The sequence below is a fragment of the Abrus precatorius genome, unplaced genomic scaffold (assembly GCF_003935025.1).
Source record: "Abrus precatorius isolate BTA unplaced genomic scaffold, Abrus_2018 Scaffold7, whole genome shotgun sequence".
Classification (NCBI taxonomy): Eukaryota; Viridiplantae; Streptophyta; class Magnoliopsida; order Fabales; family Fabaceae; genus Abrus; species Abrus precatorius.
Genome location: NW_020874417.1, coordinates 2,089,635 through 2,114,815, shown reverse-complemented (window position 1 = coordinate 2,114,815; position 25,181 = coordinate 2,089,635). Strand labels below are relative to the sequence as shown.

The 25,181-nt window shown below is 35.0% G+C and overlaps 2 protein-coding genes across 10 annotated transcripts; one reads left to right on the top strand and one right to left on the bottom strand.

Moving 5' to 3' along the window:
• The first annotated feature begins 442 nt into the window (after positions 1-442).
• On the top strand, positions 443-19,219 carry LOC113871100. Of its 5 annotated transcripts, none has more exons than XR_003505755.1 (21): positions 443-922; positions 1,021-1,285; positions 1,671-1,776; positions 1,869-2,010; positions 2,223-2,484; positions 2,788-3,152; positions 5,814-5,944; positions 6,748-6,898; positions 7,047-7,236; positions 7,504-7,696; positions 11,344-11,790; positions 12,295-12,352; positions 13,200-13,287; positions 14,742-14,816; positions 14,908-14,991; positions 15,122-15,265; positions 15,449-15,530; positions 16,786-16,868; positions 16,970-17,024; positions 17,639-17,755; positions 18,825-19,142. XR_003505755.1 is itself a non-coding variant. In XM_027507876.1 (20 exons), exons 1-20 carry the CDS (start codon positions 637-639, stop codon positions 17,702-17,704), a joined length of 3,216 nt encoding a protein of 1,071 aa, XP_027363677.1. In that variant the 5' UTR covers positions 443-636; the 3' UTR covers positions 17,705-19,219. The 5 variants fall into 5 exon arrangements, 3 of the variants coding, with proteins under 3 accessions (XP_027363677.1, XP_027363676.1, XP_027363678.1); XR_003505754.1 differs by having other exon boundaries at positions 18,769-19,142; XM_027507876.1 differs by having other exon boundaries at positions 5,871-5,944; positions 17,639-19,219.
• Positions 19,220-19,908: 689 nt separating this feature from the next.
• Positions 19,909-24,819, bottom strand: LOC113872734 (ETO1-like protein 1). Of its 5 annotated transcripts, none has more exons than XR_003505909.1 (6): positions 24,455-24,798; positions 23,852-24,108; positions 22,045-23,757; positions 21,221-21,507; positions 20,758-21,067; positions 19,909-20,539 (listed from the first exon to the last, which is right to left on the bottom strand). XR_003505909.1 is itself a non-coding variant. In XM_027510518.1 (6 exons), the coding sequence occupies exons 2-6, from the start codon at positions 23,980-23,982 to the stop codon at positions 20,319-20,321; spliced, it is 2,667 nt and encodes an 888-aa protein (XP_027366319.1). In that variant the 5' UTR covers positions 23,983-24,108; positions 24,455-24,819; the 3' UTR covers positions 19,909-20,318. The 5 variants fall into 5 exon arrangements, 4 of the variants coding, with proteins under 4 accessions (XP_027366319.1, XP_027366320.1, XP_027366321.1 ...); XM_027510518.1 differs by having other exon boundaries at positions 21,216-21,507; positions 24,455-24,819; XM_027510519.1 differs by having other exon boundaries at positions 20,758-21,012.
• Between the last annotated feature and the right edge of the window lie 362 nt (positions 24,820-25,181).

The window sequence follows — 25,181 nt, the reverse complement described above, 5'->3', positions numbered from 1 at the left end:
CAAAGCTGTTGTCTTTATGATAATTGTGTCCCTTAGTGGTTAAATTAACTCAACCAGAAACTAAGCCATGAAAATATATTTTTGATACTTGATTAGATAGTTAGAGAAGATATAAAATGTTAAAAGAAATAACAAAATATAAATTTATTTTTTGTGAATGCTATGTTTGACTTTTTTTAATAGTTTAAAGACTAACTATGAACCGCAAAGTTGTTATAACAGAAGCCCTTATTTTTTATTTTTCTTTCTGTAACGTGATAATATTTATTAAATCTTATACTACGTAGTTTTATTAACCTCGATTTTTAGAATTAAATTTAAATGTCAAAAATATTTTTTTATTTTGAATAAAAAATATCTAAAATACATTTATTATATTTTTATTGAGTATATGAAACAGAACGCAAAGAATAGGGACCATTTCGATGTTCTTGCACATACAACCGTAACTTGTTCAATTGAAGAAGAAGAAGTTGGCGCGGCTGTTATCTGCAGTGGCGGTTTGGGAAAATCTTCTGATTGTAAGAAAACGAAAATTGGTAAGAAGCAAAGTAGCAGTTGGAAACGCGGCACACTTCACGAATAGTGCGTCAGCACTGCAATGGACATCATTCGTCACCTTCTTAATTACCAGGCATGATTCGGAAGCTACTGTCACAGCACCTATTATTCGCGTTAGGGTTTCTTCTCTCAGCCACAATCCCCTTCGCGCACGGCGAATCGTCTACGTGCTTGACGGTCTACAAGAACGGCGGTGCTCCCGCAGTGTTCCAATCTCCAAAATGCCCTCGCTGGAAGCTCTCCGATTACGATTCCCCTCCCCAAACCACCGCGCGTTGCCAGTCCGCAATGCTTCAAGGCCGCAGAAACTCCCAAGAGGATCGCACTCTTTGCGTCCTTGATGTTCGCATTCCCTTCCCCGGTACGATCTCTCTCTGTCTCTTCCTTTGCTCTGGTTTGTGTTTCAGAAGCTTCGTCTGAAGCATTCGTTGTAATTTTCTGTGTTTGATGCTGGAACAGGTGCGAACGGGATCAAGGAGGTTGTGGTAGGGATCGTGGCCGTTTTCGATGGTCATAACGGTGCAGAAGCTAGTGAGATGGCATCGAAACTTTTGGTGGAGTATTTCGTTCTGCATACTTATTTTCTTCTTGATGCCACGTTTTCTGTTATATCCAAGACGTCAACCGGAACTGTGCTTCACAAGAGAGACCGTGATCATGTAAACCTGCTGCATAGATGGAAAGAAATTCTAGGCTGGCAGCAGCAAGAACTGCATTTTGAAAGGTGCCTTTGTATCTCTAGCATTATTGATTAAATGTTGAGTATAGTTAATTATGCTTTGCACATAACTCTTTCAAATGAAAAAAGGTTGGTTTTATGCAGAGTAATGATTGCCAAAGTTGACGATGCTTTCTTCCTTATGAACTTATAACGAACATATGTCAGTTACAAATGCTAATTTAGGCACGTACCAGTATTATTGAGGATAGTTTTTGAATGCCCAATTTAATCACTAGTCAATACTAACATTTGGTTCGGCTTTGGAGTTGCTTTATTGGTTTACAAGTAGATTAAGTGTTCTAAACAAATAGCATTTAAATATTTACATTCCTTTTGTTTCTCACTTATGTATGTTCATCTCAATTCTCAACTAGTAACAATTTTCCAGGTTTCAGAATACATTTTCAGCAAATTTTGATGATTCTTTTCACTTGGAAATTTTGAAGGAAGCATTGTTGAGAGCAATCCATGACATAGATGCTAATTTTTCAGAGGTAAGTTTGACTTTTTGTTCGGTTTACAAAACGTTATATGATACTTCTTCATACTTGTTCTTGTATTGATATCTTGTAATTGAACTATGAAGGAAGCCTCTAGAAATAATCTTCATTCAGGATCTACAGCAACTGTTGTTTTGGTCGCAGATGATAAAATTTTGGTTGCCAACATTGGAGACTCTAAGGCATTCTTGTGCTCTGAAAAATTTCAGTCTCCCAAAGAGGCTAAAGGTTAGTGAGAATTATTGTGAAATATAATTAAACACTCAATTCTCAAGATACAAGTTTATCATGTCATAACTGTAATATTATATATTATTCTGTTGCACTTTCTTTTTTTGTCTAAATGTGATATTTGGTTATGACAAGGTGACAGGCTTACCTTTTCATTTTAAAAGAACATGACTATAAGGTTTTTAATTTTTGTTCCTGGTGATTTGTAGACTCGTTATTAAAGCTATATAGGCAGAAAGAGCTTGACAGTTCTCTTTCTGTGTGGGATCGTGAAAAGTACAGATTAGCTTCCTCCCATGGACTCACTCATTTTGCAGTAAAGGAATTGACCAGTGATCATCATCCGGATAGAGATGATGAAAGAATTCGGGTGGAAACAGCTGGTGGTCAAGTTCAAAATTGGGGTGGTGTGCCTCGCATAAATGGTCAGCTGGCTGTTACACGAGCTATTGGTGATGTACACTTTAAAAGGTATGTTAAGTGTAAGTTCTTTTCATAAACCCAAGCTTATAGCCAGAGCATGTGTATATTTCACACACTAGCCTTGTATCATGCGCAAATGATTTTGAGTTGGTGGTCCATATTAAACCAGCTCCGTTCTTGTATTAAATAATTTCAGTAAAAGTAGGGGTGGTCCTGTGCTTTGTCTAGGCCTCAAGCCCAAAGTGCTTGTGTGAGGGCTAACATCTTAATATTTTAGGATGACTGGTTTCTTCACAATCTAAACTTTCTTGTTGAAATCCTATTGCATTTCTTATGATGAATTTTTGACAGTTATGGTGTTATATCTGCACCGGAAGTGACTGATTGGCAGCCTCTGACTGCTAATGATAGCTATTTGGTGGCAGCATCTGATGGTGTATTTGAGAAGATGAGTGTGCAAGATGTCTGTGATATTTTATGGGAAGTTCACCGTTTCAGTAATATGAGATCAGAGTGTACCCCTTCATCTTCATATTCATTGGCAGATTTTATTGTTAATACTGCCGTAAAAAAGGGCAGTATGGATAATGTGGCAGCTGTTGTTTTTCCTCTGGAGTCTGCCAAATCTTCTGCAAACTTGTTCAGGGGAAGCTATATTGAAAAGAGGGATGCAGGTTTCTCATTATTTGGTCTTCAGGAACCTGCTTCAAGCTCAGGTACCTTTTGTAGGTTTAAATGATGAAACTACACATATCTAGATTCATTACCTCAACATGTGCTCCTAATGTCTGTTGTTTTTCCATAGTAGTTTGTACATAATTAATTTAAGGAATATGGGGGTATTGGCAAGGTTGGGTTCACTTTTCTTCTTTGATGGGAAAATAATATAAATACTATATTCTGCTGCCCTTCCTGGCAGTTTTTTAAACCTGCACTTCCTTCCCTTCATGTTTTGAATGGTAGAGAGGCCTCCCCTATCTTGACCTTTTATCTAAAAAATCCTCTCATGTTTTAATTTTTCCACGTGCCTTCTCCCTTCCTCACAGACTCATACACAACTTGGGTGGGATGACTTTTTAAATTTCACAAACCACAGTGCATGTCAATTTTTTTTCAATAGAATTTATTAAGATGAAGAGAAATTACAGTGTAACCAAATTTTCGCATTCTATAAACTTATCTGTTAATGAAAAACAATTAGAAAAACTTGAGCCAAGAGATGCCAAACATCCAATCTTATCCCAAATCAAGTGATGATCATATCAGAATTTCACTCCAACCAAATGCACCATATTGTAGTATAGATTCCATATTGCCACAAAAAAAAAAAAAAAAAAAAAACCTCTTTGTTGATTACTTTTACCAAAGCCATGAAACTAATCATGAAGAACAAGTCCAAGGACCTTGGACACACCCAAAATTTGCTCAAAACTCCAAATAAGAGGTGCCATAATGAAACCAGTGGAACAATATTAGAACAGGCAAGAAATAAATTATGATCAAGCACCACACATACACACATATGGGGAAAGACTCTTTCATGGTCTACAACCCTACAACATTTTATTAGTATTGATTCTAATAAATACTGCAGTCCAAATGAAAACTTTGAATTTAAGGGAGCTTTGGATTTTCAAAAGGGTTTATCAAGAAGTGTCCCTACCCAAGGAGTGAGTGAGGAATAGAAATTATAAAAAAATGCCCAAGAAGGATCAAGGGACAAAATTCTTTTATCTGAACGAGAAGACCAAATTAATAGAGTCAAGGAGGCCCAAAAAGAACTCCAATGTAGAAAATTCTGTTATTTAAATTAGGGATCTTCAACACCATAAAATTTATGTGCAGAAGAAAGACAATAAAGGCATGTAAAAATGATAAATTGATACTTTTGGAAGAACTTGTATATGATTTTGACTGAAATACATATTATTAAATGATTTAAAATTCAAATCAGGTTATATTTTTGTCATTGCTAATTACTTCTACTATTCCTCAGTTCCATGGTAGTCAAATTTGAGATTCTACATAGGATCGGAGAGGAGAAGAAAAATCATAACTCGTAGGATCGTAACACGGATCATAAGATCTTATAAAATTGTATAAATGCATGTAAAATAGTATAAATATAAAGATAAGAAAGCAAAACAAAGACAAATGAAGAAAGGGAGCAACACTCAATTCAAACCAGAGACAGGGACATACTATAAAAACAGAGATAGAGAAGAGGAGAAGGAAAAGATGGATCAGGTAAGGTATTACATTGGAAAGACTATTTTACCCCTAAAAAAGACTTAAAAGTTAAAACAAAGTCATTTTAAGGGCTAAAAAGGAAAGTTAGATTATTTTTAAAAACTAAGAAGTCTTTTTAACTCTTAAAAAAATTCTAAAATTTGCTTCATTCTGGGGATAGAAAGTGAAAGTTGACTACTTATACTCTAGCAGCACTGTTGCACTGCGAATGAAGCTACGATGGCTGCAAATATAGTTGGGATGGCCACCACAGCAAAATGCTCCGCTTTGACAAGGTCGCCAGCGCAAAGCAGAGTGCCAACACAGACAAGGTTGCCAGAGCAGACACAGTCATAAGAGCGAAAGCTAATAAGGATTGCAGACCAAAACAAAATACAGAAAGCAGAAAATTCCAGACCAAATCGCAAAAAAAAATCTAGTCGCAGAGCCAAATCATAGTCGCCGGAAAAACGCAGAGAAGTCGCACAATAGAGACTTAAAGTCTTGCAGAACAGAGTGAAGAAGAAAGAAAGAAGTTGCAGTGCGGAGTTTTTGGGATTTTAGGTTCCAACTCCTTTAATGAAGTCGGGTCGGGTCGCGGGTCATTGGCCTAAAATATCTTCTTCTCTGCAAATCGGAATCGTGCGTTTTCAACAATTTTACGTCCCAGCAAGAACGATCCCACCATTTCGTGTTCCCAACACCGATTCAGCAGAGGCATGGCTGATGATCGTAGATTCTACGATCGAAAACGCGATTTTGACTACCTTGCTCAGTTCCCTTCATTAAATTTTAAGTGCTTACCACTAAAATGCAATTTTTTTGGGTGTCATTTACCAGCTTGTTTATATGCCCCTCTGTTCTTTGTTTATCTTCAGTTTTTGTGTACAAATGTTCAAAGAAAGTTTAGTGGCATGTAATAGCATATGGAGATATATATATAATTGGCATACTTGGCAATAAGTGCTTGTTTAGTTAAAGTTTTACGAAATTAACCTTTTCTAGTTGATACATTTGATGTGAATTTGTATGTAACAATTGCTGCCATGTTTAACTTCGATGAAGAAAATCAAATTTGCCTGGTTTGTGCTCTGTTGGGAACTTAAATGATTGCAGAAGTTATTTAATTTGGCTACTCCATTTTGTAGCTTGTGTTCTTGTTACTGATGCTTATCATCTAATTTATTATTTTGGAACTGGCTCAGTTAATGACATCAAATCTGATCTAATGCAATTGGAGCATCCTCATCTGGTAGATACCAAGTTTAAGCGAATATTGGTATGACTGAAAGCTCTGGAAATTTTCATTGTCAATTTCTTCCATATTTTGTTTGTTTTTCTATCATAAATTGAATGTCTGGGTGGAATTAAGGAATGGATTGGTTTTTCTGAACAGACTGATAGCATTTTGTCAATTTATAAGATAATTGTTATGCGTGTTAAAGTAAGAAGACTCGTATGTTGTGACTCTTAAAAATGTGATCGGGTCAGTTGGGAGCTTTGACTTTTTTACATTGTTGTTGTTGGAGGAGGAAGCACGGTGTTATTGAAAATGTCTTGAGAAGAGTGCTTTGTATGTTTTGAATTGAATGAGGACCAACCAACCTGCTTTACTGGAACTTCAGGCATTTTTTTTCTTTGAGGGATGCAAACCCTCTGTCCTCTTTCCTAGTCACTGATGTTTCCCTAATGCAATAGTGCAAACCAATGACAAAAATTGCAAGTAAATTGGCACTATTTTTTTGTGGTTAGGGGGATAAAATATTTGAATTATCAATCTCAAGGTGGTGAGATGTATTTTTTTTTAATAATTACACACAATCACACGTGCATGCACACATGCACAGGGCTGATTTATAAGCGTTTTTGGTGGTATTTGTTTTATACATTACCAAAAAAATGTTTCATTTTTGGGGATTTGTCATCCTTATACATGTGCCCTCAAGATTATATTTTCATTTTTCTTGCTGTACTCTTTTAGTATCTTTTAAATTAATAAATCATTGCTTCACTTCAAAATAGAGATCCTTTGGGTCAAAATCAATCTGAATGAATGAATGCCTTGGATTCATTTTATGATAGGTTGAAGTGAAAGATGGTGATTTTGGATGTTTTTATTTATCTGAAAATCTTGATGAACCAGTGGATTCTAAGCCTATTGCCAAAAAACCTGAATGGGAAGACTATTTATATGAACTACCTCAGCCTCTAGATGCTCTTCATCAACATGCTGGTAAGCAAAGATTTCATATTATTTAGTTACATAATCTTGGTACATTTGGTGGTTGCTCTTAATTTTTTTGATATCTTGCATTTGTTTTTAGTTGAATTTTAGTTTATCTCTTCACAATCAAATGCTCTTTGGTTGATTCCTTTTTCAGATTCAGGTGGTCCTGTATATTTATACAATAACCAAGACTTTTGCTTTCACCTTGGTCCAAATGTTAACAAAGCCAAAGACCAGTGCATAAATCCGGAAGGCTTTGCCAGTTTTATCGGTCTTCTTGAATCAATTCCTTTACATGATGCTGGTTCCAGTAATGAATCTTCTGATTCAATGCCTGATTTGAGGTAAATTTATCTGCTTTGATATTGTATACATTCGCAAGTCTAGAAGCCAATAAAATTCCTAGTTGAAGTTAGTAGGTTAATATCTTGTGGAAAAATCATTTTTAAAGTTCATACAGTTTTGAGGTTCCATTAGCTATGGATGGTCTGTACTATCATGATTGCCGTTATGTTTCATTGTGTAAGAGGAAAATTTGTGTTTGAGAATTTAATGCTGTAAATGTTTTTCTTTAGCCCAACTATTAAGCCAACGTGCATTTTTGTGTATAGGTATGTATTGAAGAAGAGTTTTGGACGTGGATCATATGGTGAAGTATGGTTGGCTTTTCACTGGAATTGTAATCAGGATAGTAATGCTGCAAAAATGAGCAAGGATGGCAATAACAAAAACAGCAGCTCTACTGCTTCTAATTGTCAGGATGGTCCTTCTAACTACACCCAGTACATATTGAAACGGATAATGGTAAAAAGTTTGGGTGAAATAGAACTGCTTTTAATGGTTTCAGTGTACTAGGATCTCTTTGGGTGTCAAAATGCATTATGTATTGCATGAAAGGAGTTTATACCTATTTTATTTTCGTGCATCAACATAATTAAAATGCAACAAGTCTTCTGCCCTACTTATTTGTACAAAGTACAAAACCCCAGTCCTTATTCTTTATATATTTCGAGAGGACAGATAAACATATTCTAGAACTTGGATCATTGTGTAGTTGTATAAATTACTTGGCCTGAGGAAGCTGCTTGCTTTATTCTTTTAATTAGTTTGTTCCACTTGAAAAGATAACTATAGAAAGAAGAATTTGAATAATTTTGTATCTGATTAAATCATTATGGGAGTTTTACACTGTATTTATAGGCTAATTCTGTCCTAATTGTAGTAATTACAAAAGGATCATATTAAATAAAAAAATTATACAAATCATAGTCAATCAAATTTGTCCTAATTATAGAAACATATCAAATCTGTCCTAATTACAGAAAAACAAATCTAGTCTAATTATGGTAATTAGAATCTGTCTTAATTATAGTAATCACAACACTTCCTCTCAAATTGGTGAATGGATATCTATCATTCCCAGCTTGCTTGTAAGTTAGTTCTCAAAACTAATCCGTGGGAATCCCTTGGTGAATGTATCTGCCAATTGAAGTCCAAAGGAGATATATGACGTGGCTACAAGACCATTGTCTAATTTCTTCTTAATGAAGTATCTGTCTATCTTTATGCTTAGTTCGATTATGTTGGACCACATTATGAGCTATGCTAATAGCGGATTCATTATCACATAACAATTTCATAGAGACTTCAAACTTTAATTTAAGGTCATCTAAAATAATCTTTGCGCATAACAGTTCACACATACCCTGAGCCATAGCTCTAAATTCTGCCTCAACACTTGACCTTGCAACTACATTTTGTTTTTTATTCCTCCAAGTTACTAAATTTCCTCCTAGAAGTATACAATATCTTGTGGTGAATCTCCTATCCATAATAGACCTTGCATAATCTGCCTTGATAAGGGCTGTGATTTTTTCTTTAGTTTGTGACACTAGAGGATCTTCATTAGCAATCTTAGAGTCAGAAGTTGCTTGATTGGCATGTCTTTGTTAGATACCCTTCAGTGCGTCCAAGGACCTTATCCTTCCCATGAAGTTTAAAGTAGGTTTCCTTAGTGTGGCCGGACTTCTTACAATAGGTGCACCAACTCTCCTCTCGGTTAGACTTCATGGAAAGCTTTCCGAAAGACCCCTTTCTAGAGACCAAGGTTGATCCTTCAATGAGTTTATCTTCTAGCATTATTGTCCTTCGACTCTCTTCACGATGAATAGAGTAAAACACTTCTGAGAGGGAAGGAAGCTTCTCTTCCCCCAAATTTGAACTCGGATGAGATCGAATTTATGGTTTAGGCCAAAGAAGAACTTAAAGATCATTGCTTTCTCAATAAATTTTGTCAGAATGGCAGTATCATCATTGCATTTCACTGTTAAATCTTGGTACTGATCTAACTCAATCCACAAACCATTCAGAATGCCATAATATTCAGTCACAGACAGAGATCCTTGTTTAGTGTTGAATATTTGATTCTCCAACTCATTAAAGGTTGACGTGTCCTTTTTTTTTTTTAGTAAGTTTGTTACAGATTTTTCCAAATCTCCTTAGTGGTAGAGAAGAACATACAATTTCAACTAATTTAAGGAAGTTTCGAGTGCCATAGCCACGTCATGATGAGAGTCTTCATTATCCCAGACTTTATACTGCAATTCATTTTTGCTTGGGATTTTTCCTTTAATGTGGCTTAACTTCTTTCTTCCCCTTCAAGGTTCTGCGAATAAGCTGTGACCACTGTAGATAATTGTGACCATCAAGTCGGTAAAATCCCTGTAAAACAAGGTCATTAGGACCTATAGCTTGAGTAGAGACGGGGTTCTCATTAGCCATTAACTATCAGACAAAAGCGAGGGAGGTAAAAAATGTAAGAACCAACAGCACGATTTTGTTTTATGGTCACCAATTACTAGAACAGAACCAAGAAGGTCCAACAACTCGTGTGGTTGCAGAGGCGTCGTGAATAGAGACTGTTACAATGGCGTGTGGTGACATGCACCGGGAATTGTGACAGCGCGTGACTGTGCGTGTGGCAGTTTCCGGTGACGCAGCTTTGGGTTTTGGCCAATCTCAATGATGCGCTCCAAACAACATGTTCTGCGATGAAGGCAGAACTAGGAAGAGAAACACCTGTTACAAGGTGCAATAAAGGCACCAAATACTAAAAGAACATGATGAAGGCAATATTGGGGGAGTCCTCAATAAAGGCGGCTATTATTTTAGTGCGAAAGCAAAGGTGAGAGGCGTTGTGAATAGAGACTGTTACAATGCCGTGTGGTGACATGCACCAGGAATTGTGACAGCGCGTGACTGTGCGTGTGGCAGTTTCCGGTGATGCAGCTTTGGATTTTGGCCGATCTCAATGATGCGCTCCAAACAACAGGTTCTGCGATGAAGGCAGAATTAAGAAGAGAAACACCTGTTACAAGGTGCAATAAAGGCACCAAATACTAAAAGAACATGATGAAGGCAATATTGGGGGAGCCCTCAATGAAGGCGGCTATTATTTTAGTGCGGAAGCAAAGCCCCTAAGATCAAGAGCTCTGATACCAACTTGAAAGATAACTATAGAAAGAAGAATTTGAATAATTCTGTATTTGGTTAAATCATTATAGGAGTTTTAAACTGTATTTATAGGCTAATTATGTCTTAATTGTAGTAATTACAAAAAGATCATATTAAATAAAAAAGCCGTACAAATTATAGCTAATCAAATTTGTCCTAATTACAGAATAAAAAATCTGATTTAATTATGGTAATCAGTATCTATTTTAATTATGGTAATCACAACAGTTCCTCCATTTCTATGTCTTTCTCCCCTTAATGTGATGCTTGTTTATCTTAGTGAAAATATATATAAATTAGATGTGCTGTTTCCATAGGTAACACCAAAAATAAAAAATGGAACCTGTTATAATATTATATTTAATTTCAATAATTTTAATCTGAATAAATTTGAAACCCTGAAATTATCACAATTTAAATTTTATATACCATGTGTATAATGTCTTATCCAGGCATTTAGTCTCTATTTTACTTTGTCATCCCATTAGAACACGTCTAATGTTCCATCCATTGATCTTTCCTCCTTTCTCCTTCTTGAAGTCTCACATTGACTATAGATATGGTTATAAGAGCTTATAAAGGCTAAAACAATTCTCACCTTATGAGCTTGCCTTTAGGGTTGAGCTAAGTTTAAAGTCCAAGTTCAATATGGTAGATTTGATATTGGGTAAACTTATGTCTTTTCTCACCTGTCACTTACACTTGTCTCCTTGTCTCCTTGTCTCATACCTTCTTTTCTTATCTAACTATAGTTTGTTAACATTATCTTTTTTATTGATAAACATAAATCCCAATCAAAAGAAAGGTGGTTTGCCTAGACTTGCTGCTTTTTATATTTTCTGCCTAGATTTAGTAAGTTTTGTTTTCAGGAAGCATTGTATATATAATTATGCAAATGATAGTGTATAGCTCAAATAACTCTTAAATGCCCTAAACAGGTAGAGAGAGGGTCTGCTGTTTACTTAAGTGGGCTGAGGGAGAAATATTTTGGAGAAATTTTCTTAAATGCCTCTACATGCATTGAGAATCTTTTCTCGGATGGAAAATCAAACTGTGTCTTGGAAACATCACAATTTGGTTCTGAAAATTCATTTCCAAACAAATTTTGGCTGCAAAGAGTCTCATACGAAGAAGGTTTGAACCATATTGCAAGATATGTGGAGTCTTTTGAGTCTCAAGCCAATGAAATATGGCTTGTATTTAGTTATGAAGGCGTGTCATTGACAAAACTTCTATATACCGTGGAAGATGGATTTGGTACTACTGAGAAAGAAAGAGTTGAGCAAGTAGAACATGTTCAAATAATACGTCCATCAAAGTGGTGGCATTGGTTGAAAACGACAGAAGAAGGGCAAGAGGAAATGCGCAACCTTATCTGGCAGCTGGTATGTCTTAAATGTAGGTTCTGTGACTTATTGCATATTCTGTGGTATTTAAGACTTTGAAACCTATATAGATGCTACATTTTTTCCATGACTAAAATAAGAATCACTTTTACCTGGCTACACAGCTTTTTCTTATCCTGAGATATCCACCATTTTTCTTTTGTTCATTTGTGGTGCATTATAGACCTCTGCATATGTTTTCAGGTGAACAGTGTGTGGTTAATACTAGAAAAGGGTTAGCATGCTACCAGGTTTTACTAAGAAGTATAAATTTCTCAGAAAATATGCATTACTCAAGTATATTAATTTTTAAGAGTTTTGGAGGTTCAGTATTTGAATATCTTCATTTTTATGCTTATGTTTAGTAAATTTCATTGCTATTAACACAAAAAGTGAAAATTTTCTGTTTCTCTGGATATGGCCATATGAAATTTCCCATAATTTATTCTGAATTTTACCTTTTACAATATATTCTTGACAAATCCTCTCTTTTTATCTGCTCAGTTATTAGCTCTGAAGTCCTGTCATGATCGCAACATCACACACAGGGATATTAAACCTGGTATGGTGTAATTTTTTGTGCCTAAGTGATGTGTATCTATGTTGATTTCTAGATGAACAGAATATTGTGTTAGTACTTAGTAGTAGGCCCGAACCCCCAGTTAGACAAGTTTATGTAAGGAGAGAAAGGAACCCAAGCCCAAAAGATTTAGAGAAGTCCAATTAGTTGAGGCAGTTGTAAATAACTGAGAATAAAAAAACAAAGGAGAACGAGGGCTTTTTGGTTAGACACTGGCATTTGGGCTGTGAGAGACTAGGCTCTCAAATTCCTATGAATATTCACTGTATACTTGTGTCGGTAATTCAGTCTCACTTCAGAATATTCAATAAAGAAAAGTCTTTTTCTTCTGTCTGTTCTTCAAGAATTGAATTAGTTTCTTACATATTCTTTTCCTAAATCAATAGGATATCAATTCGTACACACATGAATTTCACGTCATTAATTTTCCAGAAATTAGTGTAAATGCTCACTTTTATTTGTGCAAATTGTTTAGGTAAACACACTAGTTACTTTCCTGTATGGTAAATCTACCTAATCCATCTGTCCTGCATTTTGGGTTCCTATATTTACTCCAACTAATTAAACTCAAGTCAAATCTGGTAACTTGATAAATTTTTATCTTGAATATTAGTGTCTTGGAATCTCGGTCTATTTTATGTTTAACCCTGACTTGTTAAAACACTATACTTATGTTGTGCCTTCATCCTTTGTTCATAACAAGATTGACATCTATGATCCTTTAATGTATGTGGGATTGAATTGTCTTTTTATTATAATTCAATGATCAATTGGAAGTATTTGTTTATTTGTAAAAATTAACTGACTTGGGATATTTTGATTTTTGAAGAGAATATGGTGATATGCTTTGAAGATCAGGAGACAGGGAGATGCTTGAAAGGGATTCCAACTAAAACTAATAATTTTTCTACCAAAATGTATGGTGAAGTATCTTAGTTGTATTTTAGTACCCTGCTTTTATTTTAATCTTTATAGGAGTTAAAATTGAGAGGAAGCAGTGTAACCTTCCATGTTGTACATTTGAACTATAGATATGTCTAGTTACTTCTATTTATAATATGATTAACTCAATTATGGTTTAATCTTTATTTTGCATAAAAACTGTGTATTTAAGATTACAATCATCTAATAGAATGACCAAACTCTTGTGGTCTTGATCATTCCTTCTATCATAGTTTTGGTGTAAGGGCTTCTTGCTTATGTAACATTGCTTTTTAATGTTTGATATTCAAATTGAATGAGGAGCACTTGGGAACTGTTTGGTTTGAGAAAATGTTTTCTGTTTTCATTTTTATTTTCACTTTTAATTACAAAAAATGTCATTTTGTTTCTAATTTTCAAAAGTTTGTATACAAAACAGTAAAAGTAATTAAAAGTTGTTTTCATTGTTTCCTATACAAATTTTTTAAATAGAAAATAAAATAAAAAGAAGGTGACATATTTGTAATGAAAAGTGAAAACAAAATATTTTCTTAAATTAAATGACCTCTTATTTTTTATTTCTCCTTTTCTCTCATAATTTGCAATTAGTCGGAGAGTGCTGGCATATCACACTTTCAGTTCTACGTCTCTGCTAAGATATTTTAAAAACTACTTGAATATATATTTGTAAATCTACTAATTTATCGTAATGATCTTAATGGAATAGCTACCTACTGCGTGCCCTTTGAAACATTGATCTTCTAGCATCCATTTTCCAAGTTCCCTTCTTGTCTATGGAATAATTAAATCTTCATCCATTTCTGTCTAACCATGTTCTGCTGTTAAATTCTCGGCAACTTCAATGCACATGCACTGTTTTTCTGTTCCAAAAGTAAGCTATATATGGTGAGTGACTTTTCAGCAAAGATAAAGATAGGTATTTAAGGCCATTTTGATATACAAAATAATTCATTCACTGTGACAATCTGTTATTCACCTTTTTAGATAGTAATTCCATATGTGATGTGCCTTTTAGTTATGATAACTCTCAGTATGGGATTTGCTTGTAGTAGAATTGCAAAATGTTCCACTCCGAAAGTGTTGGAGGTTTTCTTAGAAGCCATTCTTATTATTCTGTACAGAGTTTAAATTCAGCCATGTGATATGAAGCATGAAAAAATCTAATTTTATTCTTCATCACCCTCTAGGACCTATAAACAGGGCTATAAGAGGTATCCGTGCTTAGCTATCTCTTGCTGGCATTAGGAGCAATCTCTCTCTTAAATCTATTATTTAACTGATAGTGAGATCGGTTTGAGTAGTTGACAATGATAGAGAGAAAATTTGGTTATTGCGCTTATCTTAAAAACTTGATTTGTCTATCTATTTGTTTGTGCATAATTTACTGGTGTTGCGTAATGAATTAGATGCCTTTTGCTGTTTGTTTTAGGCGAATTATTGATTTTGGAAGTGGAATTGATGAATTCACATTAAAGCATTTATATGGTTCCACTGGGCCGTCTAGGTATCTCACTATTTCTACAGATTGATTATTTATATGTTCAATTTATTTATTTGTGATTATTGTGGTAAATATATGCTTTATATTTTTTCAGAGCTGAACAAACTTATGAGTATACAGCTCCTGAAGCTTTACTAAATGCTACATGGTATCAAGGGCCAGCAAGCTCAACTTTGAAGTATGTAACATTATACATGAAGTCAACATCTTGTTCTCATTTTTTTTACCTTACAAGATTTGGCTTGATCTTTTCATAGATTTAGACTTTATTACTTGCAACTGTTGAAGCAGTCTTTTTGCTTTCACAGATATGACATGTGGAGTGTTGGTGTTGTGATGTTAGAGTTGGTCTTAGGAACACCAAATGTTTTTCAGATAAATGCCTTAACCCGTGCTCTTTTGGACCGGCATCTTGAAGGTTGGAATGAGGGTGTGAAGGAGCTAGCATATAAGTAAGCATGTTTCTTTAGAAAGGTGTAATCTTACTCTTGTTTATTACCTTGAAGCTGAAGGCATGAACTTAAGATGGCCTCTGTGATATTCTCTCTCTCTATCTCTCAAGCAAGAAATGCAGCCAAAATTTTGAACTTCTGTACTGTATAATTGTAACTGTCGTTTGTTTAATGTGGTTACAGACTTAGATCATTCATGGAATTGTGCATTTTAATCCCTGGGATTTCCGGCAGTTCCTCAAAAAAGTATCACCCAGTGAACCAAGTGAGTTTACCTTGTTTACAGTTTTAACATTTGGTCCTTGACCTTGTCAAAAGCTAGTTATGTTGTTCAAAATTTTTCTTGTGTTAAATACACATTGTTGATTGATATTTTTCTTAATGGAAAATATTTTTCTATTTTATAAATAAATATACGGTTTTAGTGACTCTTCTACACTGAGCTAATTTTCAAATGGCAAAGATATCTCCCTATCTAACTAATGCTCAGATGCTTAATCCAATTCTAATACGACAGATGATTGAAAGTAGATGATAAATAGAATTTGGGAAGAGAAGTAGGATAGATTGAAGCAGAAATTTATAAGAGGTTTTCTAGGGATTAGAAACCTCAGATTTGGAATTTTCATAATGCAGTTTAGAGGTGGCTGAATACAGACCCCTAGGACCATTCAATGTTATTAACATATTACCATGCCATGCGCAGCCCCATCTTTCGAACCTCAGATTTCTAGACCTCATGAATGCGAGTATGCGACTATTTATTATTCTCTTCCTTTTTACATGACATCCTGAACAAATTTATATAGACCGATAAAAGTAGTTAAAGTTACATTTCTTGATTTTTTAAAAATATACCACAACATGTCAATTTCCCCTAGTTTAATATTATTATACTTAACCCCACTATCAATATTTTAATTCTGAAAATTTGCTTCTTCTCTTGCTAGTTTTAATTTATAATTTCCTTACTAGATGGTGCTTTGTAAAAAGGAGCAAAGGGACTACACAGAAAACCGTTCAGAACTAAAACAAAACAAACTGAAACAAATAACAAAAAAAAAAAAAGGAGCATAGAAGAAGGATCTCCTGCATCAAATCCTCTCACATGCCAAAGAAAATAACTGGGTCTGATAACTGGGTTTGATGACAATGCAGGACCATTCCATAACTGGGTTTGATATTCAACTTCCTAGTAGCAGCTATATTGCCTTGTGCTATTTTAGGAATATGAAACGAACATTCAGTTTACTACAAATGATGAGATATAGCTAATATGATATATTGTCTTACGCAATTTCCTCTCTAGAAATAAAACATAATTTGATATCCTCATGTTCATGGCAATCTGTTCATCTTTGTCTTAAACACCAATTTTAACCACATGGATCACACTATTGGATTTCATTCCCTTAGGCCAAATGGATTTCACAATATTGGTTCTTGGAAAGATGCCTCCTTCCAACTTTCTTATTTGAGTATAAATTGACCTAGTGAAATTTTCATCCGTGTCAATGTAGGTTGGAGTTTCACCTGCTTCCTGGAAATGCTCTGAAGAATTCTTTTCTCATCAAATTAAGAATCGAGATCCTCTGAAAATAGGGTTAGCTCGTATTTCTGATGCTTTCACTTTTATCATGTTTTGACATACCTATAGTCTTCTGCAATTGCTTTCCTGTTATAATATTTTTCTTAGTCTTGCAGTTTTTCAAACATCTGGGCTTTACGACTAGTGCGTCGTCTGTTACACTGGGATCCAGTAAGTTGCCTGATTAAAATTAGTTTTTGTCATTTTTCAAAGTACACTTTCCACTGTCAATTTAGGGTCTGTTTGTTTAAGGTTTTTTTTTTTTTTTTTAAATAGTTTTAAGAATATATTAAAAAGTGATTTACTTTTAGAGATTTTATGAAAAATGTAAGTTGTTTTTTGTTTGGTTACAATTACAAAAAAGCAATTTTTATTTTAAAAGTGAGTTATAATTAGTTTTTTTAGAAGATACTCAAATTATCTTCTTAAAATAATTAGGTCTTTTTTAGACTTCCATTTTTTTGTAAAAGCTTAAACATATAGACAGAATATTTAAAAGTGATTTTTCATGAAAAATATCTAGAACAAACAGGCTCTTAATAGTCTCTGTGAACAAGCCTGTTGATAGAGAAATGAATGCGTACGAGACAGTTTTATTTTTCAAACTTGGTTGAAATATTCTTGTCTAAGTTCATGAGTTGAGCTTTTACTCGAATTTACAATTTGTTATATATCCCCCACCCCACGGGGGGGACGAAGGGAATAGATACGGGATACGGCTAATGGTAATCACTGCTAGGGTTGGGTAGTGCTCTATCTAATGAAGGCTTCTGTTGAAACTGTAGGAGGATCGGCTAAGTATTGATGAGGCTTTGCAACACCCCTATTTCCAACCTACCCCAAGAGGATGATTTTTAAGGAAACAACCGCATTGTCATCCACATTAATTTATTCATTCTCAGGTAAATTAGTCTGATCACCATGTCACTGATTTTGAAAATTCCTAATCAATGAGGCTCTATTGGAAGTAAGTTCAAGATTAAATTTAAAGTGCATTTGGATTTGGGTAAACAATTTGCTTATTTAATTCGTTTTTATCACACAATAACTTATGTCATAAATTTGATTATGAAGCATATTGAAATAAACTAAAAAAGAGTTTGTAAGGATCACAAGTCATTTTCATAAATCCAAATAAGCTCAGTAAAAACTTTCTTAATACCTCCCTAAAGAATGAATATCCATAGTTAAAATTGTATGCGTGTGTTTGAAAACACGTCTAAAAACCTGTAAACATGGATCCAATGCAAAAACAACAACTAGTACCATTGAAGTAAATGTGGATCCACTTGCATTTGATCACAAAACCAAACATACTATATCTTCTGTCCCTGAACTGGTTCCACCAAACAGAAGTAGATGCTGGGGTGAAAAGGGGCAGAATAAGGTACGTTGTGTATATACAAAATACATTGACGTTCATATATTAAGCCTGACAAGCTTATGCCAAAATAACTGACCGTACCAAAAGTATGAACTACTAACAGCTGCCAAAATCCTAGGACTGACCCTGAGCACCAGATGAACCTTGCATACTTGATATTTTATTTTGAAATATAAAAAAACTTGATATTCTGATGGTAGTTTTTTTTATGGGATGAGGTGATAAATATATTACAATCTGGGAGAGAACGGAAACAATATCAATGACAGGTTCTGTAAATATTTTTTTTCGTTTTCTTCTCCCTCTGGAAATGGAAAAAACAAGTTCTCAGCGAACTTTGCTGATTTTACCTGTATTATGACAAACTATAGTACAAAAAAGAACTAAATATTCCGGGCTTTTCTTTAGGCTTGACATGAAGAATAATGCATCATTATCCTTAATTTTAGTTGGTTGGTGGACTCGTTATTAATGACTATTATATCACCTCATTCCATTTCCTTCTATTCCGCGCACACTCCATTCTGAAAGTATTGCCTCTTCAAGGACATCCAAAAACGTGGAATTCTGACGGGCAACATCAACAGCATGTCTATAATGTGCATGGAAGCTGGACCCAAGCAAGGCAGTTGATGCTAAATAAGGACCTCAATTTCATGAAAGTTCATCATAAGGAAACTATTACGGATAAATCGATACTGCCTCTGCTTAGAAAAGCGATTGCCACAAATTCGGTCGGAGATGCCGAGTATGAGCCCTGGTTGGATGCCATATCAGGCACGGACTTCTTCAGTTGTCAAGCTTTCAAAAATTCCATTGGATTACAGGACCAAAATCTAAAGCATTTAGGTAAAGAGGATGCGGCTGTTGAAAAATCTAACAATTGCATACAAGCTCTTAGAAGGATGTATTTGGTTAAGTATCCAATACTGTACAATACAATTATTATTATTTTAATTAAGCAAGGGGTATGTCAATGTATATTAAATAAAATTTATTTATATATCATGTACAACCGAAAATTATATTTAAAGTTGTGAACACCGTAATCAAGTCTAACGTTCTTTACAATATCATTAAATTTCGTTGGATATCTGATATTTTTATCTTCAATAATTGTTTAAGTTAATCAAGGAATTCCTCTAAATATGGTATTACAGTGTATAGAAAAATTGAGTCATTGTATGTTTAAAATGAGATATTGGTATTTAAAAAAAAAAAAAAAGGTCATTTTCATCAAATTCATTTTTTGGAAACTCAGTTTGTTTAACAATTATAAAAATTGATTGGGGATTCTGCAAGATGCTGAAATTCAACAAACTTCTTGCATAATTTCATTAACTAAAATAAGAGATAAAAACATTATTTTTCAAGACTTACTTTTGCTACAATAATAAAATTTATATATTTTGACAATGATTATTCAAATTTCTTCACAGCTTTTACTCATTACTAATATACGACTTTTGTCCTAAAATTTTACTACATTTGATGACCTATACACAGAAATAGATGGATCAAGACGACATAATTTAAGATAAAAATAAAAATTAGAAGTTTAAATTGAATAAAAAAATTATAAGGCAAATTCAAAACCAAAAATAATGTTAGGAGGATTAGATCACTAGTTTTGCCTTAAAAAAAAAACGGAAGAACACAATATAGAGGCAGTAGCATGTGCTATCGGTTTTGAATAAGCATGCGCCTTGGCAGCATAGCATTAACTCCAAAACTTTAGCCGGGGACAAATGAAAAACTAATGGATGAAAAGCAGTATATTATAAGATCCCCCAAATGATAGATAGAATATTAATTACAAAATTTTGGCACCCTTTTAGGAGGGAAAATGAAAATGATTAATATCATCACATGCTCATTACTAGAGTCTACAGATAGTTACATCTCACATTTTAACTATACCTTCCATTTACAAATTTACTTTCTGTGATTGCTGATGGCTGTTGCAAAAATGCCGGGTCCCTCTTCATTCTTTGTAGTGTGGCTGAGGTTCAAGTGCCTAGGAGTTTTCTGCCAGCCACAGGTATACTGCATTTCCATCTCACAAAAATCATGTTCTTGATTCAGGGCTCATGGCTATTAACTCGACTGTGAAGTTCCAACATTTCTTGATGGTTTGGGTCTACTGAGAGTGCAGCTCGACAGTCTCTTAGTGCACCTAGGACATCCCCCTTGTGTTCATGGAATGCTGCACGCAGATGCAAAAGGTGCAAATCAGCTTTGAATGCAATTGCTCTAGAGAGTTCCGCAATAGCTTCCTCTTCCTTATGGCTGTCCATCAAAACTGCAACCATACACCATATACATATTATCAACAATATCAAATACAGCTGCAATACCATGATATGAGTAAATTGACTACAGCTATAGCATCCACAACAGCGACAATAATAATGAATATACAATATTTTGAAATTTTAACATACAAGTTTGTAATAGTTGAGCTGATCAATAGAGCAAGTTCTTATGTCTATGCAGGTGAGAAACAAGTAAAGTATCAACCTGCCGCCCGATATCTATAAGGATACACCCGAAGTGGATCTAATCTAGTCACCGTCTCCAGATCTGCCTTTGTGAGTTCACGATCACCATACTCAGACCTTTTCTCATAGGCCGATGCATTGTTCTTTGCTTTCTCAATAAGATTGGTCATTTCCTTGTATGCAGCAGCCTTATCATTTTTTAGAAAATGAACACGAGCAAGGCCCTGATGGGCACGGGTGTGCTGGATTTTAAGGGCTTTGATATAGCAATCAGCTGCTAAGTCCAATTTCCCACAATCAACATAAACACTTCCAAGATTGTTTAGGGCCTGGTCAATTAAATGGAAGAAAACAATAGTAAAACAAGAAGCTGATAGTTGGTAGCCAAAGTAGCATATCTATACAGATATGATTTGAGTTACCGGTTGTTGACTAAGAAAATATTTCCAAAATGTGATACAAATTGAAGAACCATACCTGACCTTTGCGCAGGTTATCAGAAGGGCACTTCAAGGCATCTTCCAAAAGTGAAATAACAGTTGAAGAATATGATGAATCTATGCTAGAGTCAGCCAATGCATACGCCTTCAGGAAATAGGCCTCGAAAGACCTCTTAATACTAATAGACTCTTCAGCTTTTTGGAGCCCTTCCTCATAATGACCTGTATCATACAAGATCCACCCCTCATATACAAGTCTTTCATGCTCACTTGATGCATGTTGCCAAGCTAACTGTAAACTCCGCATAGCAGCCTCTGGACAGTTTAACCTATAAATAAATGTAAGATTTATAGACTCCTTAGTGTACATAAGTTCCTGTCAGCATTAGAATTAGAATACAAGAAAGAGTATCCTGAAGAAGGGGAATCTGCATTTCCAGATATTCTTCCACAGGGCAAACTTAGGTGTCAAAGGATAAAATTTTATGTTGTGGGTATTCCCTCCTTTGCAGTCATGTTAATTGACAGAGTAGTGACTTATAAATGAACATAGAATTCTACATATATAGATAACAAGATTAAAAACAGCTATTATTTACCTATTCTTTTAGTTATGATACTCACAGCATGATTCAATACATGTATATGTGAAACAACAATTACCGCGCCAGATTCTCTATATGGTTCAATGGTGAAGTTACATAGAATTAAGATCCTTTTACAATTAACTAGAGTACGGCAGTAAAAGTAACTTTTATTCACAAAATATCCATCATTGGTCCAAAAACAACAAAAATGACACATTGCTTTGGCATGACGGATTTATTACAACTATGCAAAACAGATATCAAACATTCATAATATACCTGAGGAGAAGCAATGACTGTCTGAAGTATAGAACACCTTTTGCTGCATCAGATTCAAGCATCTGGTAGATAACAGATAGAGACTCAATATCATCTACAGCAGACCAACAGTCATATAATCGTGCCCAACAATCTGCCGTTGTCCAATGGTCAACATGTGCACGCACAAGAGTACAGAGCTGAGATGCAGCCACACGCCCTTCAAACATTCTATAATATGGACACAGGGTAAGAATTGCTTGAACATCACGGAGAGCTGCTTTGTAGTCCTCAAGGCCCAGATAGATAAAAAACCGTAGTTCCAGGCACTCTAATGAAAGTTTGAAGCCAAGAATCCGATTGATTTCACCCAGTGCACCTTGAACATTCTCTGTCCTCATTAATGAGGCAGCCCTATACATGTAGGGATATACAAGAGTAGGGTCCAGTTCAGTTGCTTTCTCAAGGTCTTTCCACCTCAAATCACAGTCACAGTATAGTGATCTTTCCTGGTACATCCATCCAAGTGGTGTAACAGAAGAAATGACTGAGCTGATCTTCTCATAAGATAAAAACTTCTCTCCCTTTATAGAGTCCAGTCTAGCTAAACCCACAACAGAATAAATATGACCTGCATCTACAGCCCTCTCAAAAAGACAATAGGCTTCATCATATTCTTTTCTTAAGAGTCGAACACATCCCAACTGATGAAATGCCAGCAGTCTCTGCTTGTCATTTTCAGCAAAATCAACTAACCGTTCCAGTAAATGAGCTGTTGTGTCTGAACTAGAATTAAGGTTCATAGAAACTTCACTTAAGAAACAGAAAAGTGCAAATAAGCCAGGTCCAACCATGACTGCCAACTGTTGCCTATTAGCATGAATAAATAACTCCACCACCTGATTATCACTCAAGCAGTTGGGAATATCACGTAAAAGGACCTGTAAACAAGACCCAGCAAGGACAGCAGAATTCTCATCAAGAGCATATTCCATGAGTTCCACTGCAACTTCTCTGGAGGAAACTAAGGATGCAAGTCTTCTATCACAAGCCTGTTTTAGTCTTTCACAACAATACTTGTTTGCAAAAACTAATATCTCCAACAAAAGATTTGAAGGGACATCAGGTAAACTGCCTGTCAAGCTAAAGGAATTTATTGCCCTCAGACCCGAGGGAGAGATATTGTTTTCAGATAAATCTATAGTCTCAGAAAGTGATTCCCTGAAATACCCCTTTAGCATTGCATGAAATGGTGCTGAAAGTTCAGAAATCTTCTGTCTATCACAGATTATCTTCTCATTTCCGATAGTAAAAGTAACATACTGTGAAGTGAGGTTCCCATTCATCGCAGCTCTCTCCTGGGAATTTACATTCATACCAAAAGGAATATGAGATTCTATATCTATGGGCCCAGATTCCTTTTCACATTTACCACTAGCCGTGAGCAAGTCAGCAACTAGTTCCTCCCCTTGCTTCCCATACTTCAACCATGCCCCAAAAATAATTTTCTCATGAAGAGTGTTTGCTCTCTGCCAAGCTGACCGGAGGCTTCTGCGCATTAGTTTAACATCCCCAAGGCCCCTAAAGACCTGGTATTGTAGCAAAAACAGATTTGACTGCTCCTGCAGAGGACACGACTCAAGTTCTTCATGGATTTGGGCTAAAACTTCCACATAATCAACAGGTTTAAAGAATGGAAGTATAGGTGGTTGCGGGACCTTGATCAGAGATTCTCTATAGCAATTAACACCAATGACCAAACAACTAAATTCAGTGAATTGGCTAAAAGTTAAGCTTTGAATTAAAAATGTTGAAGAGAGAAACTTACATTGATGCAGTGGAGGACTGGGATGATGACAATTGGGGAAGCTTCCCCCTTTCAACTTGGAGCCAGGACTGTGGATTTAAAGCATTAGGGTGTGCTTCTTTACAGGATTCTGCAGTAAAGAAAGTCTTCATAGGGCATAAGAGACGAAACAAGTCCCAGATCTCCACTATAATGCTTCCTCCTCAAAATTAAACTTTTACAAATTGGGGTCAAATAAAAGGAGCAGACCTACCAAAAGAGAAAACAGTAGCCTCTACCTGCAGGTCACATTACACGACCTTCAATTCAAATATTCCCAACCCCAGAAAGCAAAATCACTTCTTTTCTTCTTTTTTTTCCTTTGTGTCCCTCTTTTAGAAGAAACGGAATAGTCAATCTCAAAACAACGGTCTTTCCCAGAAAAAATGAAAAAAGATTAATGGGTTATCCCCACTAACAAAATCAAATTCAAGATTTTTATTCCTGGAAAAAGGAAAAGCATTCAACAATTCCACCCTACTCTATACTCCCTTCAGCTCAGCATAAACCAAGGAATATATAGAAAAATGGCCACGAAAGATTCCAACACACGCACACACACAAATAAAAACAGTGACCACTTACAGTATAGCTGATTCATCCAAATCAGCGCATAAAATGTCAGAGAGAGAGAGAAAATTCACTTGTGACTTCAATCTGCAGAACCAATGAAGGATTTGCAGCAGGGGAAGAGGGCCAAAGAGATCAAAGTGGAGGGGAATCTAACAGAAAAATTTTTACTTTAACTAACTTTTGCTTCTTCTTTTTTCCCCTCAGTTTGGTGAAAGGGAAAGTGAATAACTTTTTCTTTCTTTAGTTGCTTCCATTGGAGTTGGAGAGCATAGAAGTTGTTAAAGGCACTGTTGGTTGGAAGTCCAAAATCGAAAAAGAAAAAGTTTGAATTTGGTGGATTGAAAGTGAAAAAACGAGAAATGAAACAATTGAAGCATAAAAAAGAGGAGTATGCCAGATATTACGCAGTCATGTTCCAATGCCAATGAAAAACGCCCCAATATTCTGAAAACGATGTCTTGTTTTATTCTTTCAGTTTTGGCTCTTTTAAATATATTTTTTTAAGTAAATACATAAAAAAAATTTTATAATGATGAAAAGTAATTTAAAACTTAGAGACGAAAAAAAGGAGTATTTTTCTCAACTCTCGTGAGCCTGATTATAACCTTTTTTTTTCACTAATATTAGACGTTAGAGATAATAATAATAATAATAATAATAAATTCGAATATTTAATCAACTGCTTAATTAAAACTTTAATTCAAGTAAAAATTCACTTTTTATTCTGATTATAAAATAA